This window comes from Scophthalmus maximus, chromosome 16 (genome assembly GCF_022379125.1).
Source record: "Scophthalmus maximus strain ysfricsl-2021 chromosome 16, ASM2237912v1, whole genome shotgun sequence".
Lineage (NCBI taxonomy): Eukaryota > Metazoa > Chordata > Actinopteri > Pleuronectiformes > Scophthalmidae > Scophthalmus > Scophthalmus maximus.
Genome location: NC_061530.1, coordinates 14,637,127 through 14,657,791, shown reverse-complemented (window position 1 = coordinate 14,657,791; position 20,665 = coordinate 14,637,127). Strand labels below are relative to the sequence as shown.

The window sequence follows — 20,665 nt, the reverse complement described above, 5'->3', positions numbered from 1 at the left end:
GTTTACAGAAACCTGCCATGACCCTGTGTACTGCACTCGCCATAGAGGCAGGAATGCAACATTGTTTTAAAATATGCTCAACAACTGGTAAGCATACAATTTTAATCATGCCGGTCTTCCTTTGGATCTTTTAGTTTGTGCGATGTTTATCTCAGTGATGCTTCTGTCATCCTCCCATGTGCCACCTTAAAACTTAATTCTGATGCCTTTTCGGTCTCCCTCCTTCACTCTCTGTGAAATAGACCAAACTCAAAAGCGGGTCACGACTACGAGCGTCTGAAGCTGCAGTGCATGAAGGCAATGGCAGACCTGCAATCCCTGCAGAACCAGCACAGCACCACCCTGAAGAGGTGCGAGGAGGCTGTGAAGAAAGCCGACTTCTACCAGTGAGTGGAAAGCTTACTACATGGCCCTTTGTAAATTTTTTAACAGCCGGTACATTTGTGCCGTATGCATTCACGCTCAGCCTGCAGGGTTTTTAGCGGCTATTCAGTTCCTCCTCTGACATATTCACAGCAGATGCATGGAAACTATTTTATTTTTGTGACAGTAACAGGGGATGAAGCCTTTATACCAGTCCAAACGGAGATGAGTTAAGCCATGAGAAAAACCCTTGCATCCCTTCATCAATTTAATTTCATCTTTTTGATTGTTTTGAAAAAAAAAAGCAGCATAAATCCTGAGTTTTCTTTTCAGACCAATGGTTGTGATGACAAATTGTTTTACTCCTATAAGCAATGCCCTTCTTGAAGAGTTCATGCTCTGTAATCACCATCTGAACACTATGTGCATGGCACGACATCTGTGCCATGAGGATAATGCTATGAACATTTGTTGCCCCTGTAAAATAAGCTGTGCCGAGTTGACGCGGAGGGGCAGGCTGGTCCATTTGTGTCATTTAATGATGCCATACTGTCCCCAAAGTGTAGGGAACCAACATCTGTCCCAAATGCAAACAGACAGATGAAGGATTATTGCCACGTTTAAGCCTCTCCTTCTGGGCTCTGTTTGCACATCAGAGCAAGTCTTTACTTATTATAGTCCTGTCTGTAGCTCCACTTATCCATTGACACCAAACACCATCCTCTGTGAACGGGACGACACACTCATGTCTGACTGATGAATTGTATTTAGATCAATAAGTCACTTAACACTTACATTACACGTGGCACTGGATTTTATTTGGCCTGTTAATGATTCAGTGTTTGCACAGTTACCAGTTCAGCAGTATCACATAAGAGGCTGTTTTACTGTAAATGTCAGCATACGAGTAATTAACACTTCTTTAGTGGCATGAAGACCTGAACGGAAAGACTCTGAGTGCCACATGGACACAGTGATTAAAATAGTACAGTGTAATATTACTAATTTACCATTATTTTGTTCCACAGCTACAGAGTGAGAGTTCCCAAGAAACTCCCACCAAGCCTAAAGTTGTCTATGTTTGTAGCCTGTGTTTATTTTTTTGTTATTTATGTGTGGTTTGATTATTATTCCAGGTATGAAAAAAATACATTATTGAGCATATAAGAAATGACCAGAAACTCGCGTATACGAGACAAACAAGCAATAAGAAGAAAAAAATGTATGCATGGGTCCTTTTTGAGCTCGTGATTTTCCTGTAGAATAAACAATTCGTTTAAAAGACTCAATATTAATTGAAAGGGGAAATCAGTTGAGCATTTGTTTTCCTGTGGCACACAAGGCAGAGTTATGCTTTTGCTCGGCTCCTACAAATGCTATAATTCAGAATTTAAGCCGAGCTGGCAGCATTCATGGTCTCATGGTACTTGTGTTGGTATCTTCTCAGCACGCTGCACGGCCGTCTGGCGAGCGAGCATGCCCAGCAAAAAGATGAGCTGGAGGCGGTGAGACAAGACAATATCCAGCTGGTCAGGGAGCACAACCACTTGAAGCAGGCCTGTGAGGAGCTGAGGAGGCTGCACGATGATGACCAGAGAGAGGTGGCTGATATGAAGATGCTGCACCAGCAGGTACCTGTGCAACTGGCAATTTGCTTTAATGCTTATACACCTAGAGATCTCCAAGTACTGTAGTTCACCCCCTTTGGCTACTTTTTGAGATGCAATCTTATGGATCCTGAAACGGTGACCATTAATTCCAAGAGGACCACGACATTCAGAGAAACAAGGTCAGACAATCGGTCCCCCAGTGTCTCCATCAATCAAAACATGCGTTCAAATCAAAAGAATGACTCAACCTGTTTTTTGGTTATGCCGACAGACTTGCTGTATTTTCTGCCTCATCGCAGTCAGAAGGACAGATCATTACATTTTAGCAATACCTTACATAACCATGAGAGTATCTTTTATAGGCTATTTGGTGGCAGGGATAGATGCTTCATTGTCTCCAGAGTCTGTGTTATCTAAGGTAAACTACTGTAAAGTCAAATTAGGAATAAAATTAGCTGAGTGATGTCAGTCTAAAGGTAAATTTAAGAGGGATATGATGCACAACAAAACCGTCGGCTGTTCCTGTGATCAGCACATGGATCAGGAAAATGTAAGAGTTTTTAAGCTTATGAATATCACGTCTACTGTCACAAGTAGTTGGATCTGTTCTTGTTTGAACTGCTGAGACAAATCAAGGACCATGTTTTTTACTGGTTGATTCAAACGTCAGCTGGCACAGCAGCGTAAACCCGCTGCATAGTGTGAAAAGCACCGATGGTGTCATGTAAGTTTTAACAAACCTTGTGAAACAAGAAAGGTTTTCTGTTGAGTTTCGTAATTTACTTTCATCCATAATGCAAGGAAAGTGCTGGAGAGATTAAATTTTTTCTAAAAGCACAAGTGAAGCACAATTTCTTTTTTTAATTGTTTGTCCATTAAAGTAAAGCTGTTAACTGTACAGAATCTGTTTAATTCTTACTCTGACCTGCTACCTCAGCACGCAGCAGAGTGCCTATTAAGTTTTAATTGACTACTTAAGAGATTAAGTTACTTTTCTCTGCTAAAACACTGTTAATTTAAGACTCGATTATTTACATTAAGGTAACCTGAAATGCAGATGTAAGTGTAGCTAAATAAGACGCCCCTGAATGTCTTAATATGATTCTACGGAAACAGTGCATTCATTGTTTGGCAGCCTCTGTACTCTGCTTATTTAAATGCCCCACCAAACAAGGTGTCATTATGCCTGATGTCATTTCCAGGTGATGAGAGACGGGTCACCCGATGTCCTCAACAAGCTGTATGACACAGCCGTGGACAAGTTGGAGGCCGTGAAGGGCGACTACGAGGCTCTGAGGAAGCGCTACAATGAGAATACGGCGAGTCACAATGCCGATCTGAGCCGTCTGGACCAGGCAGAGGAGGAGAACCACCGTCTGCAGAAACAGCTGGACATGCTCCTGAAGCAGAGAGATGCTGCCATCCACTATCAGCAGCAGTACTCCTCGTCAATAAGAAGGTAAAGCTGGGAACGTTACTTGAAGCTGAACAGACACTCTACAACTGCAAAAAGTCTTAAGGATTAACAGCGGTTGCAGAAAACTTTGCTTCAAACACAGTACGTGAGTTTAATGCCAAGGTCAAATTGCGCAGTGCTTAAAACATTCTTAATCTGAGGCAGATGAAGCTTTGCAGATTGACAGATGCTTACCCATTTTAACTTTTCCCTAACGACTCTTAAAGACTTCACACTTGGTTTTTGCCTGTCTGTGTTCTTACTAGTTATCTTTTTGTTTTTGCGCAAAACACAAGATATTAATCTGCAAAATCTGTGAGATTTATTGCAGTAAAACACACAATTTCCTATCTGGTACAGGTTTGACAGCACACAGCAGGAACTGTCCAAGGCCGCGACGCAGAACAAGGAGCTGCAGCGAGAGATGGAGCGGCTGCAGTCGGAGGCAACGCGGCTCAAGACCCAGCAGCTCAAGGCAGCGAAGGACTCTGAGAAATACAAGGAGGAGCGAGACTCTGTGATCAGCGAGTACCGTTTGATCATGAGCGAGCGGGACCAAGTGATCAAAGAGGTGGACAGGCTTCAGACTGGGCTGGAGATGGCAGAAGCCAAGCTGAAGAACACGTCCTCTCAGAGACGGGTGGCCAACGAGGAGCTGGAGGCTCTGCGACAGGTAACAGCTGGAACGAGGGCTCCTTTAGTCTCTTTAATGCAAATCAAATCTTGTTCATTATTTTACACTGAGAACAGTAAATCCTGTTTGGATCAGGGCTTTGCTGAATTGTATTTTTTAAAAGACATTGTAAATATGAAGCAAAGCTCATGTATTTAAGAGTTACCTTTCATTCTGTTTGCTATGTGTGGAAAATAACGTGAATATACATGTTAATGAGAATGATTTATGGCATAATATCTGTTACAACGTATTTACTGTCGTTGCTGGTTAGGGTTACTGCTGTCACTGTTTGTTTTGGAAACACCCAGAGTTTGATGTGGCTTGCCAAAAAGCAATCGTATGTCATAATTTACAGTTCAGGGTGAATAAAGAAATAACGAAAACCCAAAATGGCCACTAAAAAAAAGAGGTGCAACTTATTATATATTATATATGTGAGTAGTTCTTTCCCTAATAGGAAGTTTGTTGTAAGTAGCACTTTTTATTTAGTGAGATAAGACTTTATTGATCCCAGTGGGAGAATTTCCAGCATCGCACCTGCACAAGAAACACATTGGGAGTTACAAACAAGCAGAAGAAAAAATTATCCTTCTCTTTTTATGTATCAAAGTGTAATATGATATCAAGAATATCAATACACGAGTATTCCATTTTTATTTACCACCCTATGTAATTTGTTTTTGTGATGAGCAGGAGTTGGCGTCGGCACTGGTGGACAGGGACCTGGCCATCTGCGAAAAGAACGAGCTGCTGGAGAAATACTGCCACGAGGTGAAGGACAAGGCTGAGGCCCAGAAAGAGCTCAGCCAGGCCTGCAAGGACATCGAGACGGCGCGCGAGGAGAGGGACGTGGCCCGCAAGGAGAGGACGGAGGCGATCATCCAGAGGGACCAGCTGCTGCGAGAGTATTACCAGGCCAGACAGGTAGCCAGACAGACGGGAGATTTATCATTACAAATGGAGGGATTGATTTTTTTTTCCCCCTCTGACGATAATCCCTTCATCCCATCTCGTATAGTAGTAGTAAATGTTTTGTTTTTCCAGCAGCTGGTAGGTTTCCGCACATTGATTCTGTTGAGAGATGTGTGACTGTCCGACTAATTGTGATGAAAGTCCTGATATTCCTGCATTAGAAAATTACCAGTAATTACAGTGAAAAGATTTTCTCTAACTGAAGTGCACAAGAAAACCTTGCAGCAAAGTCTAATGGAATTAATTTAGCCATTGACTTGATTGATGCTGTCACTACACTTGACAGTCTCCTTGCTGTGCAGTTATTTAAAGAGAGGGAGAGAGACAGAGCATGCGCTACACATACGAAAACAGATTTTCCATTGATTACGCACACACACTACATATCACACTATCTTATCCAATAAATGATCGATGGTTATGCCTCAAACCACCTTTTAAACATGATGAAATATTTAATCTTGAAATAAATTGAGGGTTATCTTCTTTTGAAAACAACACCATGTGTAGTAAGTTCAAATCTTTAAAAGGATCTAGTAAAGCCTTCAGACTGAATTTAAAAGATTTGAAGGGGCATCATTATACAGGTTTAGTTTAAGCAATACATTAATGAGTTCACACACCAGAACGTTACTCAGTTCATCTCTACAAAGTTAACGAGCACAACGATGGCAAGGTTAGAAAAAAAGAATGACGTCACTCGGGTCATAAAGTAATGGACCAGGTATGTGTGTTTGCATGTATTTGATTGGCAAACATGAAGAGCTGCTGGATGACGTTACCACTGTTAAGGCAGGTTTAACTTCTTGTCAGACGACTGTGTGGTTTTCGCTGGACCCCGCCCTGCTGAACAAATGCTATGAGGATGAACGCATCCTCAAGCGTTGCATAAATATGTTGGAACAAAACTATGTTGAAGGAAAACATGATGTTGAAGTTCTCATGAACTGCTCTCAGACATGCATTGAAGTGTGGCCATTTTCCGGAACTTTTCCTATGGAAAAAAATAGACCCAATTTTCCAGAAGTTTTACAGAGTTCATGTGTGAAAGGGCTAACGATTATAAAGGATCAAATGAATTAAAATCCCTTCACCCTTTTGCGTATTACACTATCAAGGAACATATTCGATCAAAGGCATGTAACTGCATCTACATGCGTAGTACACTGATGCTGATACTCATCGTCTTACGTGTCCTCCAACTCCTGCAGAAACAAGACTCTGCCACGATTGACATGGAGCGAGCCAACAAGGAGATTGAAATCCTGAGGAAGCAGTACGAGGCCATCTCTCAGGAGCTGAAGGAGGCGCTGCAGGAGGCGGAGGTAGCCAAGTGTCGACGGGACTGGGCCTTTCAGGAGAGGGACAAGATAGTGGCAGAGAGGGAGAGCATTCGGTAAGGAGCTGGATTTCAAGACATCCGTGTTTCCCATTGAGATATATTGCATGTCAGCAAAGAGAGTCTAAAAAAGAATTGTTTAAATTTTGTTTTAAAATGTGTTAATCTGTCAGCACACTCTGCGACAACCTGAGGCGAGAGAGGGACCGAGCTGTGAGTGATCTGGCAGATGCTCTGAGGAATCTGGATGACATGAGGAAACAGAAGAACGACGCCGCACGGGAACTCAAAGAACTAAAGTGCGTCATTTCTCCACTATTTTTTTTTTGTGTCGGGCTTATGCCATCTGCTCTATATTTAGGTTTAAAACTTTGATGTTCTTCAAGTTTCCCTTGTGAGAGAATGTGCCCCTCTTGTTTGCGGATCCAGGATGTAGATTTTATACCAGATTTTTGGTGCCACCTAGTGTATAGATTGTGTCGCTGACATCAAATTCAGATTACTCCCAAAAGGTGACTGAATTCATTGAAGAGCCTCATACTTTGTTTTCTGCAGAGAAAAGGTGGAGGACCAGTTAGAAGAGGAAGCGAGGTTTCGTCAGTTAATGGCTCACAGTTCACACGATTCAGCCATCGACACTGACTCAATGGAGTGGGAGACGGAGGTTGTTGAATTTGAGAAGCACAGAGTAAGAGCCACTATGATCTATCTCTGTTTTATTTTCAATAACGTACCTTCAAATTATTAGAGTGAATGTCTCTTTTTTTCAGGACATGGATTTAAAAGCACTTGGATTTGATATTGCTGAGGGGGTAAATGATCCCTATTTACCTGGAGACTGTGGCATATTTGTCAGTAAGGTGGATAAAGGAAGTATCGCTGAAGGAAGATTAAGGTAAATAAGGCACATTTTCTTATCACTGGGTATCATTTAAATATATTTTTTTGAAATATCAGTGGTGATAAAACACCAGAAGTTTTAGTCGATCACAAAAAAATGTTTTTTATATTTCATTTGCAATTTTTTTTTCTTTTAAAAATCAAGCCAACTGAAGATACTGTGTAAGGTTAGAAAAGTTTCCTGATTCAGATCAAGAAATAGCTCATGAAAGAAGAGAAAATAAACAAGAATTCAATTCCAGTTTTATACTAGACTTTCCATTACTCAGTGTTATGAACAACTTTTTAGTCAGTACTCAATTATTTTTATTCAGCCCTTAATTGTATTTGTCCTTATTTTCCTTTTATGAGCCGGACTCATCAAATCACCACTCCGTTCTATCTGTGCAGGGTGAATGATTGGTTGTTAAAAATTAATGATGTGGACCTGACCAATAAGGATCGGAAGCAGGTGATCAAAGCCGTGCTGAGCGGAGAGGGGGTGATCAACATGGTGGTTCGCAGGAGGAAGTCACTCGGAGGACGGATCGTCACTCCGATCCAGATAAACCTGGCTGGACACAAAGGTAAACGTCAAGCTCCAATTAAGAAATAAAAGTTACCATTAAAAATCCCAAAGAATGAAATCCCAATTTTAAAAAGAATGTGTGATGATCATATTTATTTAAAGGCAATAAGTTAAATTGACAGTTGTGTAACTATGTATTTGCTTGTTGTTTTAATATTATTTCTGTCATTCTCCTTCTCTTATCTCTCAGAAAGTGGCATTGGCCTGGAGAGTGGAGTGTTTGTTGCCACTGTGGCTCCAGGCAGTCCAGCTGCTAGAGACTGTGCTCTCACTGTTGGTGACAGACTTCTAGCTGTGAGTATGCTGAAGAAAAAACTCAAGCTTAAGTTATATGGAAAGTGGTTATTCTCATTTAAACCACGAGGCAACAGTTAAGAATTTAAATTTGCCTCTAGTGCCCTCTACTGTTGTTTCTGAATCAACATATTCTCTATACGTCTGTCCCAAATCTACAGTACACAATGATACTATTAAGATTAAATGTTTGAGTGTCTGAACTACTGCTCCTCCAATGCTTAAACTTAACGTGCATCTTTTGTTGTCTTTGATAGTTAACATTAGTATGCATTGTCGGAACGGGACACAGCTTTTTTCCAAATTTTCATGCAAATTTATTTTTGATCAGCACGCCCCAATTGACCGTCCATATGGCATAGGCACATAGCAAGACAATGTGTCATATTGTCCGCTTTGTCATTTCTGTGATTTTCACCACAGATCAATGGAATTGCTCTTGATAACACGTCACTCTCTGAATGTGAGTCTTTGCTGAGAAACTGCCACGATTCTCTCAGCATCTCCCTCATGAAGGTGAATTTTCCTAAACACACACGCACGCACGCACACACACACACACACACACACACACACTTTTTTGTGTATATCAAGAATACAGTTTCAAACATCTACAAATTATGTTTATCTTGAGCTTTTTTTTGTAAATATCTCACAAACTTGGATGAAATGTCAGTCTATCATCCCACTGTGAGTCACTTAGGTTGTAGATGATTGCTGTATTCTTCAATTTCTTGTTATTTATGAAATGAGTGTCGTAAAAGAACTATATATTTACCTCCCTTCCTCGACAGTTCCTCCCACAGAGCTGCTCGGGTCAGAGTTTATTTGAAAGTTTGAAAGACTCGGAAAAGAGCTCCCGACTTCAGTCCTGTGAGGTCCACACTCGGAACTGCAGGAACTCCAAGCACAACTGCTCCAAGCACAACTGCTCCACACAAACGGACGTTTGCAGCTGTGACTCTGGCGGCAGAGGGGAGGTGTGTAAGGATGCCGGTGACTCTCTGGATAACAGCAGCAGCAGTAGTGCACATTCCCACCACAAGCCTTTTTCCGACAGCTCTGTGCACTCCCGCTCCCTTTCCACCTCGCACACTCCCTCAGATCCCCACCCAGACTTCTGCTACAGGAGGCAGGAGATCCACCATCGCCCCTTCACCTTCGCCCCGGTGCCCTCGGACTGCAGCTCACCTCAGACAGCTGTTGAACGGGTGCAGAGCTCACCAGCCAAGCCAAGCGGAGGCACGTGGCCTAAAGTAATCGCGGGAGCTTCAATTACTGAGTACGCCCAGCTCTCCATCTACAAAAAACCCAAACAGAGGAAGTCCATCTTTGAGGTGAATGCTTTCAGGAGACCTGATGTGCCCCCAAAACTGGACTACATGTCTGTCTCCCAGTTGCCCAAGCACTCGCCACAGAGCTCAATATCTGAATCCGCTCAGAACCCTCCCACCCCGCCTGCCAGAAGTGACTCGTTCAGGTTCAAACATCGGCAACAGAACAGCTCGGCTTCGGACTCTACCATCACCACCGGCACTCCCCCTGCCTCGCCGGCTCAAGCTACAAGCCCACAGAACGATGGACAGGCAGGGAACCAGTTCTATTACACCGATGCTCCTCCAGGCGAGACTAAGATTGCCATCAAGAAACCTGCAGAGGAAGAAGGGAGGCGACATAGGGCGGAGGGGCAAATAAAGAGGAGATACCGACCAAAATCGGCACCGGCACTGCGGAGAAATGTGACTCCACTACACATCCCTGTTCCCATGCAGGTAACTGAGATACTGGCCTTATCTGATAATAATAGTAATAATAGTAATAATAAATTTCCTTTATAGAGCACTTTTCATTGCTAAAAGTAATCTCAAAGTGCAAAAATCTGATCTGGCATCCGTTTTGACACATGCCGGTCCTCAGTAGGTCGCCTCCTTCTGTCTTTCCTTTCTTTATTCCTGGTCGGTCTGATTTAGTGTTGAAACAGTTCCCTGATTAATCCAATTTTAAATTGTATAGCAAAAGTAATTTTACTAATGGACAAATGCCAAACGAAAAGAAACATTGGGCTATTGGAACCTGTGATTTAAAGTTTGCTTTTGACGAATTAAAAAAAAATGAGAACAATTGTCCGTTCCAGCCCTCGACTTATTTGCTGATTGTCTTTTACAGGTACAGAGTTTCTCTAATGACGAGTACTCCCCAGAGCCGGTGGACTTGTTACGCTTTTCTCCTATGAGAACTAATCGGTACAGCATGTCATTCGCACCTCCCAGCTACAGCAGCATTGCAGCACGTAAGTCATCAGTACAAGAAACCAAGATGTTCGTGTTTTGTTATAATTAATTAACATTTCATAATTTAATACTTGTTTTTTTTCCCAGATGCAGCACAGCGAGGTTTAGCCCCATGTCCAGCTGTGACGGCTGTGATGAGGAACCCGGTCTACACGGCCTGGAGCCATGAGATCCAGGGCAACAATTGTCCTCCAGCTCCCAGCTCAGGAGTCCATCCACATTCGCACACAAGGTGTAACATCATCTGGTCTATTCATCTTCCAGACTCACTGCGTTAGTCTTGGTTCTCACTACCTTTAGTCTGTATTGTTTCACAATTCAAACAAATTGTGAAGAAACTACAATTTTTACATCAAAAGTACAGAGTATTCTCTCTTTACATATTATTGTAAAATGAATGTATTTTGGTATTGGTCAGACATAAACTGTGTTCACCCTGCCCTAGATCTTATGAACAGATGGTCTGTAGTCAAAAAAACATCTTTCTCTGAGTTGAATAATTGTCCACCCAGAGATTTACTGAGACCTTTTCCTCCACTTTCAGCCCCCAGCATCAAGGTCGCCTTAGCCTGGATCTAAGCCACAAGCGTACTGCAGAATCGACTGACATGAAGTGCAGCCAGCCACCACACAGCACCAACTCCCTGCCCTCCAGTGCCAGACTGGGTAGGAATAAAGTCCTAGTTTCATGCAAATCATAACAAATGTTATAAAAACATATTTTTTCCTCTTACTTTGAGTGGTTATTAGACCTAAATATAGCTTTTGTTATATTTTCTTATTTTTTGAACTATCATCAACAATGTCCCGGTTACTTTGGATTATCCAGATTTAATGGTTTTATCAGGGATCAATATTTTTTCACAAAGGTAGGAAGTAACTGGGACTCGCCTTAATTTGGAAGTTCTGGTGTTGGGGGATTACTACTGCATATGTTAAATAAGTTTTATAAAGCCTCTTGTGGCTCCAGAGGGAGCTGCATGAAGACTTTTATTAAGTGAGAGTAGACATAACAGACATAGTGGACATAATGGGTGAGACGAGACAAAACTAACACATTGGGACATGATGTAGCTGATATGGATATTGTGTTATTTGACAACTTATTTATAAAACAACAAAACAAACAAAGAGAAGAATTAATGAATACATTTAAAATAAACTGCATGTATATAAAGTATATATATATATACCCATTCATACTAAAAGACAATAGCAAAATATGAAAAATGAAAAAAAGGGGAAATAAAAGTCTGATAAATTGTCTACAAATTGCTACATTAAACAAGGTCTAGCATTAAACCCCCACATCTCCTACCAAACTGTCAGTGGTGCCGTTGCTTTGTGGGTAATGTAGCGACCAAATTTTGACAAATAACACAAATGAATATAAAGAAAGATGATATCTCTCATACTGAGACATCACTTTAGATTATTCTTTTTTTTAACTGCTAATTTTGTCTGAAAACTCTTGAGGACTGTCTGCATTTTAAAATCGTAACAACAAACATTGGTGCACACACAACAATGGATGTGTTTAATGAGTGTCCGTGCTGTTATCCAGCAACTAAAGTGATCGAGCGACAAGATGCAACACAATCTCTGTGACTCAGCTCAGGTGATGACGGTGACTAATTGACCACATCAAACATTTGTACTGTGGTAATGAATCAGAGAAGTGTGTCTCCGACTCAGGAGGAAGAAAAGCGTTTCACTTTCACTGAGCGAATTCCTGCTGGAAGTCTTGTATCAGTATGGCTGGATAACTAGAGAAGTGAGAGAATGTTTGTTTTGTTTGTAATTTGGGTGAACTCACCCTTTTAATACTTTTGCTCTTTTTTATTTAGGCTCCTTGAGTACTTTACAGTTTAGGGCAGAGCGGATTAAGATCCTTCCCATTCGTTATCCCCGCTCCACCGGATCGGACCGAGGTACAGTCGCCTTCAGCAGCTCCATTAAATGTTACTAAACATTACATCAGGTAACAGTGAGTCTTTCTCTCTTTCCACTCCTAGGCTCTCTCACACATTCAGAGTGCAGCAGCCCGACACCTCCGATGTCCCCCGTCAACCTGGAGACATCGTCTTTCACCAGCAGCCAATCACAGAGCTCCATTTCTACCCAGCCCAGGATATCAGTCAGCCCTGCTCCTATTGGGGACAGGAGGAAGGATGGGTAGGCCAGCAACTCGCCCCGGTCGTTACGCCGCCATCATTCAGCGGAGAACGACGTGTTTTCCACCATTTGTCTGTGCTTCTGTCTGGTTCATTGTGATTAAATGCTTGTAGAGCAGTAAACAAAGCTGTGAGCTTCCATCTCACACTGTTACTGCACAGACTTACCATTTATCATTTTATCCTCATCTTTCTCCTCCCTGCTGCAGTTAATTTTAACCTGAAATCTGTCTCTCCTGGTTTGGGTGATTACATGTGATCTCTTTCCTCTTTTCGTCTTGTTCTCAGATTTGTCTCTTATAAAACTTCCTCTGTCAGACTTCCACTGGCAGTTAAGCCCAAGTTCCTCTCTTTAAGATGCTTGAGGTTTGTCCTGTGCTGCTCGTAGCACACACAGTTTATCCTCAACACCTTTAGAGCACCAACCTTAAGACCTTCTGTCTATAAATGCAATTAGAAATGTCACATTCTAGCTTTGCTTAGCAGCAGTGGTCCCTTGATCTGTTTGGATGTTTAACAGTTTAATGAAAAGTAATGGGTCCATTAAAGTCATCGTCTTTGTCTGCGTGTTATTGTATTCAGAAAGCTGTTGAATTTTGTATGATTGCATGACTTTGAATTCTGCAAAGCACACGGCATGTCAAATAGAATTCCTTTCAGAGGCCAGCAGCGCATCTTTAATTTAAAGAAATCGTTAGACGAAAATCACTGTCCAGGGAGCTGCATTGAATTTAAATGTCAGATTGCATGCATCAACCTCTCTTTTGAATTTTGTTTTGAATTAAGGGTTTATCCTTTAAAATTGCTTGTTGCACCTGTCTTCATTTTTTTCTCACAGATGTCAGCATTTCACAGTTGTACAAAATGTTCCTCTTTTTTTTTTTCTTCTTTTCTGCTGAAGGCCGTACTTGGAGGAGCCACGCAATGTAACAGTACAGAAAGGAGCTGAACCACTGGGGATCTCCATCGTGAGTGGAGAGAACGGTGGAGTGTTTGTTTCCAAAGTGACCGCAGGCAGCATCGCACACCAGGCTCGTTTAGCGTACGGAGACCAGCTCCTCGAGGTACAGCAGCCGAAAAAACTCAACCTAGTATCTACCTGTTGTTCATCATTTCTGTGTTTCTAACTGATCACTGCTGTTTCCAGTTTAACGGAATCAACCTTCGTAATGCCAACGAGCAGCAGGCACGACTTGTGATCGGGCAGCAGTGTGACACTGTCACCATTCTGGCTCAGTATAATCCTCACATGTTTCAGCTGGGCAACCACTCGCGCTCCGGGTAAGACTGAGAGGAGTTCTGCTGCGTAAAGTTACTGCATGAACAACGAACCCTGTACACACAGACAACTAATGTCACTTAGATCAATTACCAAATGCTAGCTCTTAACATGGAATACATAATAGATTGCATGAACTTTAATGTGCCGCAACAGCGAGTGATGTATTGTCTTTTTTAATGTTGACACCTCTGTTCTCCTCAGGTCTCGGATGGAGTCCATCAGTAACCAACCGACGCCCCAAGGCAGCGGAGCCACCACCCCGGACAACCCCTCCACCCCCGACACCCTGAGTGAGCAGGACGAGGGCACCGTGACGCCGCCGTCTAAACACACGTCTCCCGCCACCAGCCCCAACAACTCTTTCCGGTAGGACTGTAAATGATTTCTGTTAACACTCGTAGAGGTGTGTCCTTTCTTATTTTGTGGTGAATGATGTCTGGTGACCATTTGTCAATAAATAAAATGAAAATCTTTAACCTGACTGTGTGGCTTTTCTTCAGGATTCCTGGTTCAGGTTCACGCAGAGCTACTGAGCCTCGGCTGGTGAGGCTGAAGAGGATCCAGGTGGAGCTGGGAGTTCAGATCTGCGGAGGAAACCTTTATGGCGTCTTTGTGGAGAGTCTGGATGACGACAGCCCGGCTAAGAGTCCTGGCGGCCTGCTGCCTGGAGACCTGCTGGTGGAGGTACCTGCATGGTTCATGATGTATACAATACAAATAACATTTTGTCCTAAAAGCCCCTGTATGCCCTTAGCAGCAAATTACTGCTACAAAACTACACATTCAATGATGAAGAACTGCTCCATTTTAGCATATTTGGTTAAATCATTCAGGCAAAGACGGATGACCGACAACTTATGTCCTTTTTTTAAAAAATCTTTTCACTGCACTTTTACTGAAAAAAATGAGTCATTCTGTGTTGGCTGCCAAAGTCAAGTGTCTTTTTGTCAACTATGATTTGTCAATTGATGTTTTCAAACAGTACAACGGCATCAGCATGAAGAACAAAACTAAAGAAGAAGCATACTTGGAAATGTTGAAACCAGCGGAAACACTCACATTCAAGGTCCAGAACTACATAGACAACCTTGACGCGATCAAAGAGTCCCCAGGAGATGGATTTTTCATTAGGTACCCGAAATATTTCTCTTATCAAACAATCCAAACTGCGGATACAAAGTTTGTCAAGATTTAGCTTTTGCTGTTGTGCACATTTGGGTTTTGTAGCAAGCAACCAAGTCACCAGAACCTGAAAACATACAGGTTAAATGAAATTTCATTACAGCATTGGACACCATCACGTTTGTAACGTGATGTTTGACAATATTCGGCTTAACAAAACAGCCTTAAGAAATTCTGCTATAATGTTTTGTAAATGGGGCTTCTAGTCAAGACTGAATCTATGAAAAGGTTGAATTATTAACACAGAACACATCATAGTTGAGTGAATTCCTCCCTCACTCCTCTGTTATGTCCCTCTGTTAGTTCCAAAAAAATGATTCATCCCAGCTGCTTTATTGTCCATCTCTTATCAGAGCACTTTATGAGAGGGTTGGGGAGGTGGAGCAGGAACTAAGCTTTAAGAAGGACGACATCCTGTTTGTTGAAGACACGCTGCCAAATGGCAATTTTGGCTACTGGATGGCCTGGCACCTTGATGAGAACGCACAGAAGCTGGAAAAGGGGCAGATTCCAAGTAAATACATGTAAGTCCAGCCTGTAGTTTACGTCATTATACCTGAGTTAATTTAATTACTGCGTTTGTAATTATCTCGTCCAATTTAATGATCTACCTCAATCTGAACAAGCACCTCAGGGTTCATCAATGGGGTGTGATTACAGTTGTGTTCATATGAACATGCAGGATGGACCAGGAGCTCTGCAGGAGACACTGCACGGCTGATATGAAAGACGATAATGGCACCAACAAGACGCTGTCTGCTGCTGCGCGGAGGTCCTTCTTCCGTCGTAGGCTGAAGCACAAACGGAGCGGGTCCAAGGATGGGAAGGATTTGATGGCTCTGGACGCCATAAGCACAGATTCTTTACCCATCACGGAGGGTAAGAGATACACAAGACCCAGCATAATGAGTTAACAAGAATGGAGAAAAGTTTCATTTTAGAATTATTCAGATGCTTCAGAAGTTAGTAAAAGGCATATTTTGTACAAAATTAATGTAATTGCCTTTTTGAACATTTTTAATCTCCAATTAATGGGGTTCACATCATCTGTAAGGTAAAAGAGGGAAAGTAAACGGGGAGAGAGAAACGTTAAGATTGAGTTTTTATCCACAGTAATGAAGTCTAATGAAAAAAGCTTAAAATGTATAGTAGCAAGTGGTTTCCCAATAAATTAAGTAGAGATAAATAAAAGATATTAAACTCCAGCTTTTTCATTACCAGCTTTTTCATTACTTCAGCAAATGCATTTCCTTCTGCACACCTCTGTTTCAGTGTAGGGCCATCGGCATCCTTGTTAGAAATATCAGGATGGAAATGCAGATGAACTGCAATTATTGTTAGCCAAACGAGGAAACTGCCAGCCTTGAAAGTCTGTATGTTGGAATGAATTGTAAATCTGTGTATATCTACTCAGACGGAGGGAACCTGATGTACCAGCGTGTTCAGAAGGTCGAGTGCTCGTTCCCCAGACCAGTGCTGATCTTGGGCCCGTTGGTGGAGGCCAGTAAAGAGATGTTGGTGAAGGAGATTTCTGAAAAGTTCTGTCGCTGTCTGCCTGGTGAGCTTGTGTTTGCACTTAATGTGTCTGTAACGAGTGTGTATATGCTCAAAAAGTATTTCACATCAGGGGTCTTATCAGGTTTGTTTCACCGATGTCATAATATAAAGACTGAGATGTCTAGTTTTAAAAAAGGGATATTATTTTACTTCCAGAGATCATGAAGGCATCTCAGCAGGCAATCGAGCGAGGAGTGAAGGACTGCGTGTTCATCGACTACAAACGGAGGAGCGGCCATTTCGATGTGACGACTGTTGCCTCAATAAAGGAAATCACAGAGAAGGTAAATTCCATCTCTTTGGGGATTATAATCCACACCAGGATTTAGTGGCATCTGGGCACCACAGCATCGATACAAGTTATATCTTTGTTGAGTTTTTATAACTGCCAAGTTTGATTACCAAAGCTTAGACTAGAAAAAAATTGAGGTAACTAACTAGGTAGGAGCAGAATCAGGATTAATGTTTCAACATTTTAGAAGATTTTTTCGAAATTGGCCCATAGATCTGACAACATGCAGAAGAAATGTATGCACTTTAGTCCATCACAGATAAAATGAAGCTTTAGTGACCACTTCATTTTTAGATACGTACCAAATCCCATTGTGAAATATTTAAAAACAACATTTGGCATGTTTATTTTTCCGTCCTCCTGCTTTGAACCATCATCCATTTCTCATGCAGCCTTTTGCTATTTTCTCACAGGACTGTCACTGTTTACTCGACATTGCCCCCCACGCCATCGAACGGCTTCACAGTGTTCACATCTACCCAATCGTCATATTCATTCGCTACAAAAATGCCAAGCAGATAAAGTGAGTAATCCCATATCTTAAAAAAAAAAAAAAAAAAGTTTTTTGCCTGAAGACATTTGAAACGTGCTGTGAGTTTTTTAGTGCCACTGCTGTTTATCCAAGTTCAGATCCTTCAGCGACCTACTGAGAAAATCAATCATCCAAGATGTTTGGTTCTGGAGGCTGTTTATGGAAGAATAATGTTTAGAAAATGTTTTTTTACAGAAAATATCAAAATATAAAGCACAAGTCATCAGCCTACTCTGAAGTGTCTGTAGCCTCTATTTAACCACCTGTTTTTATCTCATTGTCCGATAATTGCACATGAATTCTTAAAAAAATCCAACGGATACGCACACATGTAGAAGATTATTTGGCATGAACGGGGTCTTTACTTGCTTTTCCTAGTCAGCACAATGTTTTGGTTGAGGAGATGGATCTTAGAATGACTCAGCCTCTCGTCCGTTTTCGATGCCAGACCTCCTACCAGGAAATACATTTCTTGATTACTCTCTTAATTTTCCGTTTGTTGAAATGGACACTCAGGAAATTGAAATGTACATATTTATTTAGTTCTGCTTCCATAATCATATTCATCCTGCAGACACAACAAAAACTAATTGATCATCCTGATTTGATCATTGTCAGTGAGTTCAGAAAGCACAAGCCTGCTCTGCTCGACCACCTGCCGGGTTTTCATAGGACGATGGTGATATCTCAAAGCTCCCTCTGCTTTCTCATGTGCGATTGCACGGGAAGATTAAACCTGCTGAACCTTCAGTGTGGTGCTTTAAGCACATGCACACAAATAAAGACACACTCCGGTCGAGCAGAAAACGGGCTTTCTCGGCCAAACATGCACATTGTACCCACGCCTACAAATCTATGGAGCGGTGCAGCAGGCAAAACATGATGGAGATTGATTCTCGCTAAGCCTTTGCTGTCATCAGCTGAGTGCCAGCTGTCCAGGGAGAGCTTGCAGGGTCTGTGGCTCCGCTTCATGGCGTGGGTGGCTAAAGCACTCAGCGCATCCATCCGCAGCGGCCGCCGCAAACACACCTCCCACTGCCTGCCTGCTGCTGCTGCAGCAGCAACAGAAGCTCAAGCTTTTCCCTGGATTTTTGTCCTCTGGGAGGCATCAGCAGACCAATATGTTGACTGCATGCTGAGTGCCAGGGAGAGATGGGAGTGTGATGCTAGTTTGGGTCAAAGGCTCCCAGTGGACGAAGACTGTGTGCAGATATGAAGTGGGAAGTAGGAAGAGTTGGAAGGCTTTGTGTAAGAGATTTGACTGAAATGTCCTTTTTTTTTCTTTTGTTTTTGCTTCAATATGACACTTAACTTTGAATTTTCACATAATAATTTCACTGGATTAGCCTTTAGGTAGTCAGTTTATTACCTTACCCCTAGTGTGTTAGTTTGTTTGAAGGATTACTCAAATAGTTATGGTAGGATTTGCATGACAATTATATCAATGATGATTAGATTTTGGGAGGGATCTGGTTCCAGGAAGTTTTTAAAGGATTGTGCTCTTGGTTATATTTATTGACATAAAATTAGGAGTCATCACAACAGAGGTTTTAATTCCTGTCGTCCACCTTTAGTATCTATTCATATCCCAGACATATGTACACTTCACAGTTTGTTGCAGTGCATTCGGGTCAGAATAAATTAAATTACATTTTTAAAAGGACATGTTGAGAATATTACAATTAAACATACAATAAAACTAAAAGCACAATGTCGAGAGTTTGCAGGAGTTCGGAGAACAAACGGCCATCATAACTTTTTTTTTTAAGAACATGTATATGTGCAGTGACATGTTGTCGGATGTTGACATCTGCTGCTGTGATGTTGTCTCTTCAGGGAGCAGAAGGATCCTTTGTACCTGCGGGATAAACTCTCTCAGAAACATTCCAAGGAGCAGTTTGAGGCGGCGCAGAAAGTAGAGCAGGAGTACAGCCGCTTCTTCACAGGTTGGTGGAAGTGCCTTACTTTATCTCTGATGTACATAAGGTGGTGCGTTCACAGCTCTTACTTACATAAACACAATTTGAGCTTACAGAGATGGCTTCGTTAATGTGTATGGTGAATAATTTGAGTATCACTGCAGAACTGAACAAAGATTCATCTTTTTGATTAATGTTAACTATTAAAGAGTAGGCTCACTAAATCACACCAAGCAATATTTCTAAACTCCTCCAGTGGTTTATCTCCATGCAGACTCTTCTGTTGCTGAGATTCTTCCTCAGATCAGTGGAGGTGAATGGAATAATAAATAATCACTCATGATGACTTTGTCAGATTAGACGATTATGATACTTTATATTCCTGCCATTATATAATGGAGGCATTACATAGAGATGTGAGCAGCATTGTCTGTTGGTCTTTCAGGATGACAAACCCCATAACGAACATGTTATTCTTTCTGCTGAGTCCTTCTACACACAGAATCTGTCATTATCAACTGTGACAAACTCCAGATTGGAACAGAAAATTGTTGTGACTGACATCTTGTAGTCAAGAATGTAAAAGTAATTTTCAGGATGCTTCAAGCATGACAAGTAAAAAAATTATATATCCATACATAAAGTTTTTGTCCCCTAAGAGTCACTTCAAATTCCACCCGCTGATATTTATCGGTGCAGACCAAAAAGAACATCCATAAGTCATGGCAACAAACACAAACTTCATTTTATTATGGTCTTGTTTCACCAGTGAGAGTCTCCAGCCGCACTGGAGTTTATCTGAGGTTTCTGGAGCACAGAATCTCTGAGGTCAGAGTTAAGGTTTTGGTATCTGGAGCAGAAACCAGTCTGAGACACCCAACTGTCCAGCTGATGAATGACTCTATGAAAGGAGGCCATTTACAGGGAAGGGCTGTGGAAATGAACACAAGCCACTGCAGACACGAGCCGTGACGATGCAAACTATAATTACCAAGCTATATATCTGAGTGTCTGCAAATCAATTAGCTGCACAGTCCTGTTTGTCCGTGAGAATGTTGTTGTTGTTTATAGTGCTAAAAGTTCCTGTATGTCAGAAAATACAAGACTCTGCATTGGGTTCTGGGAAATTAGTCAATTGTCAGCAATTTTTCAAACCAATAAACTACATATTTCCTAATTTCAACCTTTCAGTTATTAGGATTTCCTTCTTAGTCTTATGTGATAATAATAACAATATATTGATGTTTTGAGCTGTTGG

General features: G+C 41.7%; 1 protein-coding gene across 2 annotated transcripts in view; it reads left to right on the top strand.

Annotated features, from left to right (window-relative positions):
* LOC118287079 (disks large homolog 5-like) overlaps window positions 1-20,665 on the top strand; it is a 29,279-nt gene that overhangs the window by 7,137 nt on the left and 1,477 nt on the right. For both annotated transcript variants that reach the window (XM_047327770.1, XM_035611846.2), the window contains exons 4-32: window positions 243-386; window positions 1,811-1,994; window positions 3,176-3,432; window positions 3,790-4,102; window positions 4,799-5,029; window positions 6,289-6,473; window positions 6,590-6,715; window positions 6,972-7,104; window positions 7,187-7,311; window positions 7,707-7,882; window positions 8,075-8,178; window positions 8,602-8,694; window positions 8,973-9,950; window positions 10,345-10,468; window positions 10,557-10,701; window positions 11,014-11,135; window positions 12,317-12,400; window positions 12,485-12,644; window positions 13,545-13,707; window positions 13,791-13,924; window positions 14,127-14,291; window positions 14,426-14,609; window positions 14,908-15,056; window positions 15,461-15,631; window positions 15,790-15,986; window positions 16,522-16,665; window positions 16,821-16,948; window positions 17,370-17,479; window positions 19,325-19,434. In XM_047327770.1, coding sequence (XP_047183726.1) covers window positions 243-386; window positions 1,811-1,994; window positions 3,176-3,432; window positions 3,790-4,102; window positions 4,799-5,029; window positions 6,289-6,473; window positions 6,590-6,715; window positions 6,972-7,104; window positions 7,187-7,311; window positions 7,707-7,882; window positions 8,075-8,178; window positions 8,602-8,694; window positions 8,973-9,950; window positions 10,345-10,468; window positions 10,557-10,701; window positions 11,014-11,135; window positions 12,317-12,400; window positions 12,485-12,644; window positions 13,545-13,707; window positions 13,791-13,924; window positions 14,127-14,291; window positions 14,426-14,609; window positions 14,908-15,056; window positions 15,461-15,631; window positions 15,790-15,986; window positions 16,522-16,665; window positions 16,821-16,948; window positions 17,370-17,479; window positions 19,325-19,434 — 5,339 coding nt within the window. The remainder of the gene's footprint in view (window positions 1-242; window positions 387-1,810; window positions 1,995-3,175; window positions 3,433-3,789; window positions 4,103-4,798; window positions 5,030-6,288; window positions 6,474-6,589; window positions 6,716-6,971; window positions 7,105-7,186; window positions 7,312-7,706; window positions 7,883-8,074; window positions 8,179-8,601; window positions 8,695-8,972; window positions 9,951-10,344; window positions 10,469-10,556; window positions 10,702-11,013; window positions 11,136-12,316; window positions 12,401-12,484; window positions 12,645-13,544; window positions 13,708-13,790; window positions 13,925-14,126; window positions 14,292-14,425; window positions 14,610-14,907; window positions 15,057-15,460; window positions 15,632-15,789; window positions 15,987-16,521; window positions 16,666-16,820; window positions 16,949-17,369; window positions 17,480-19,324; window positions 19,435-20,665) is intronic.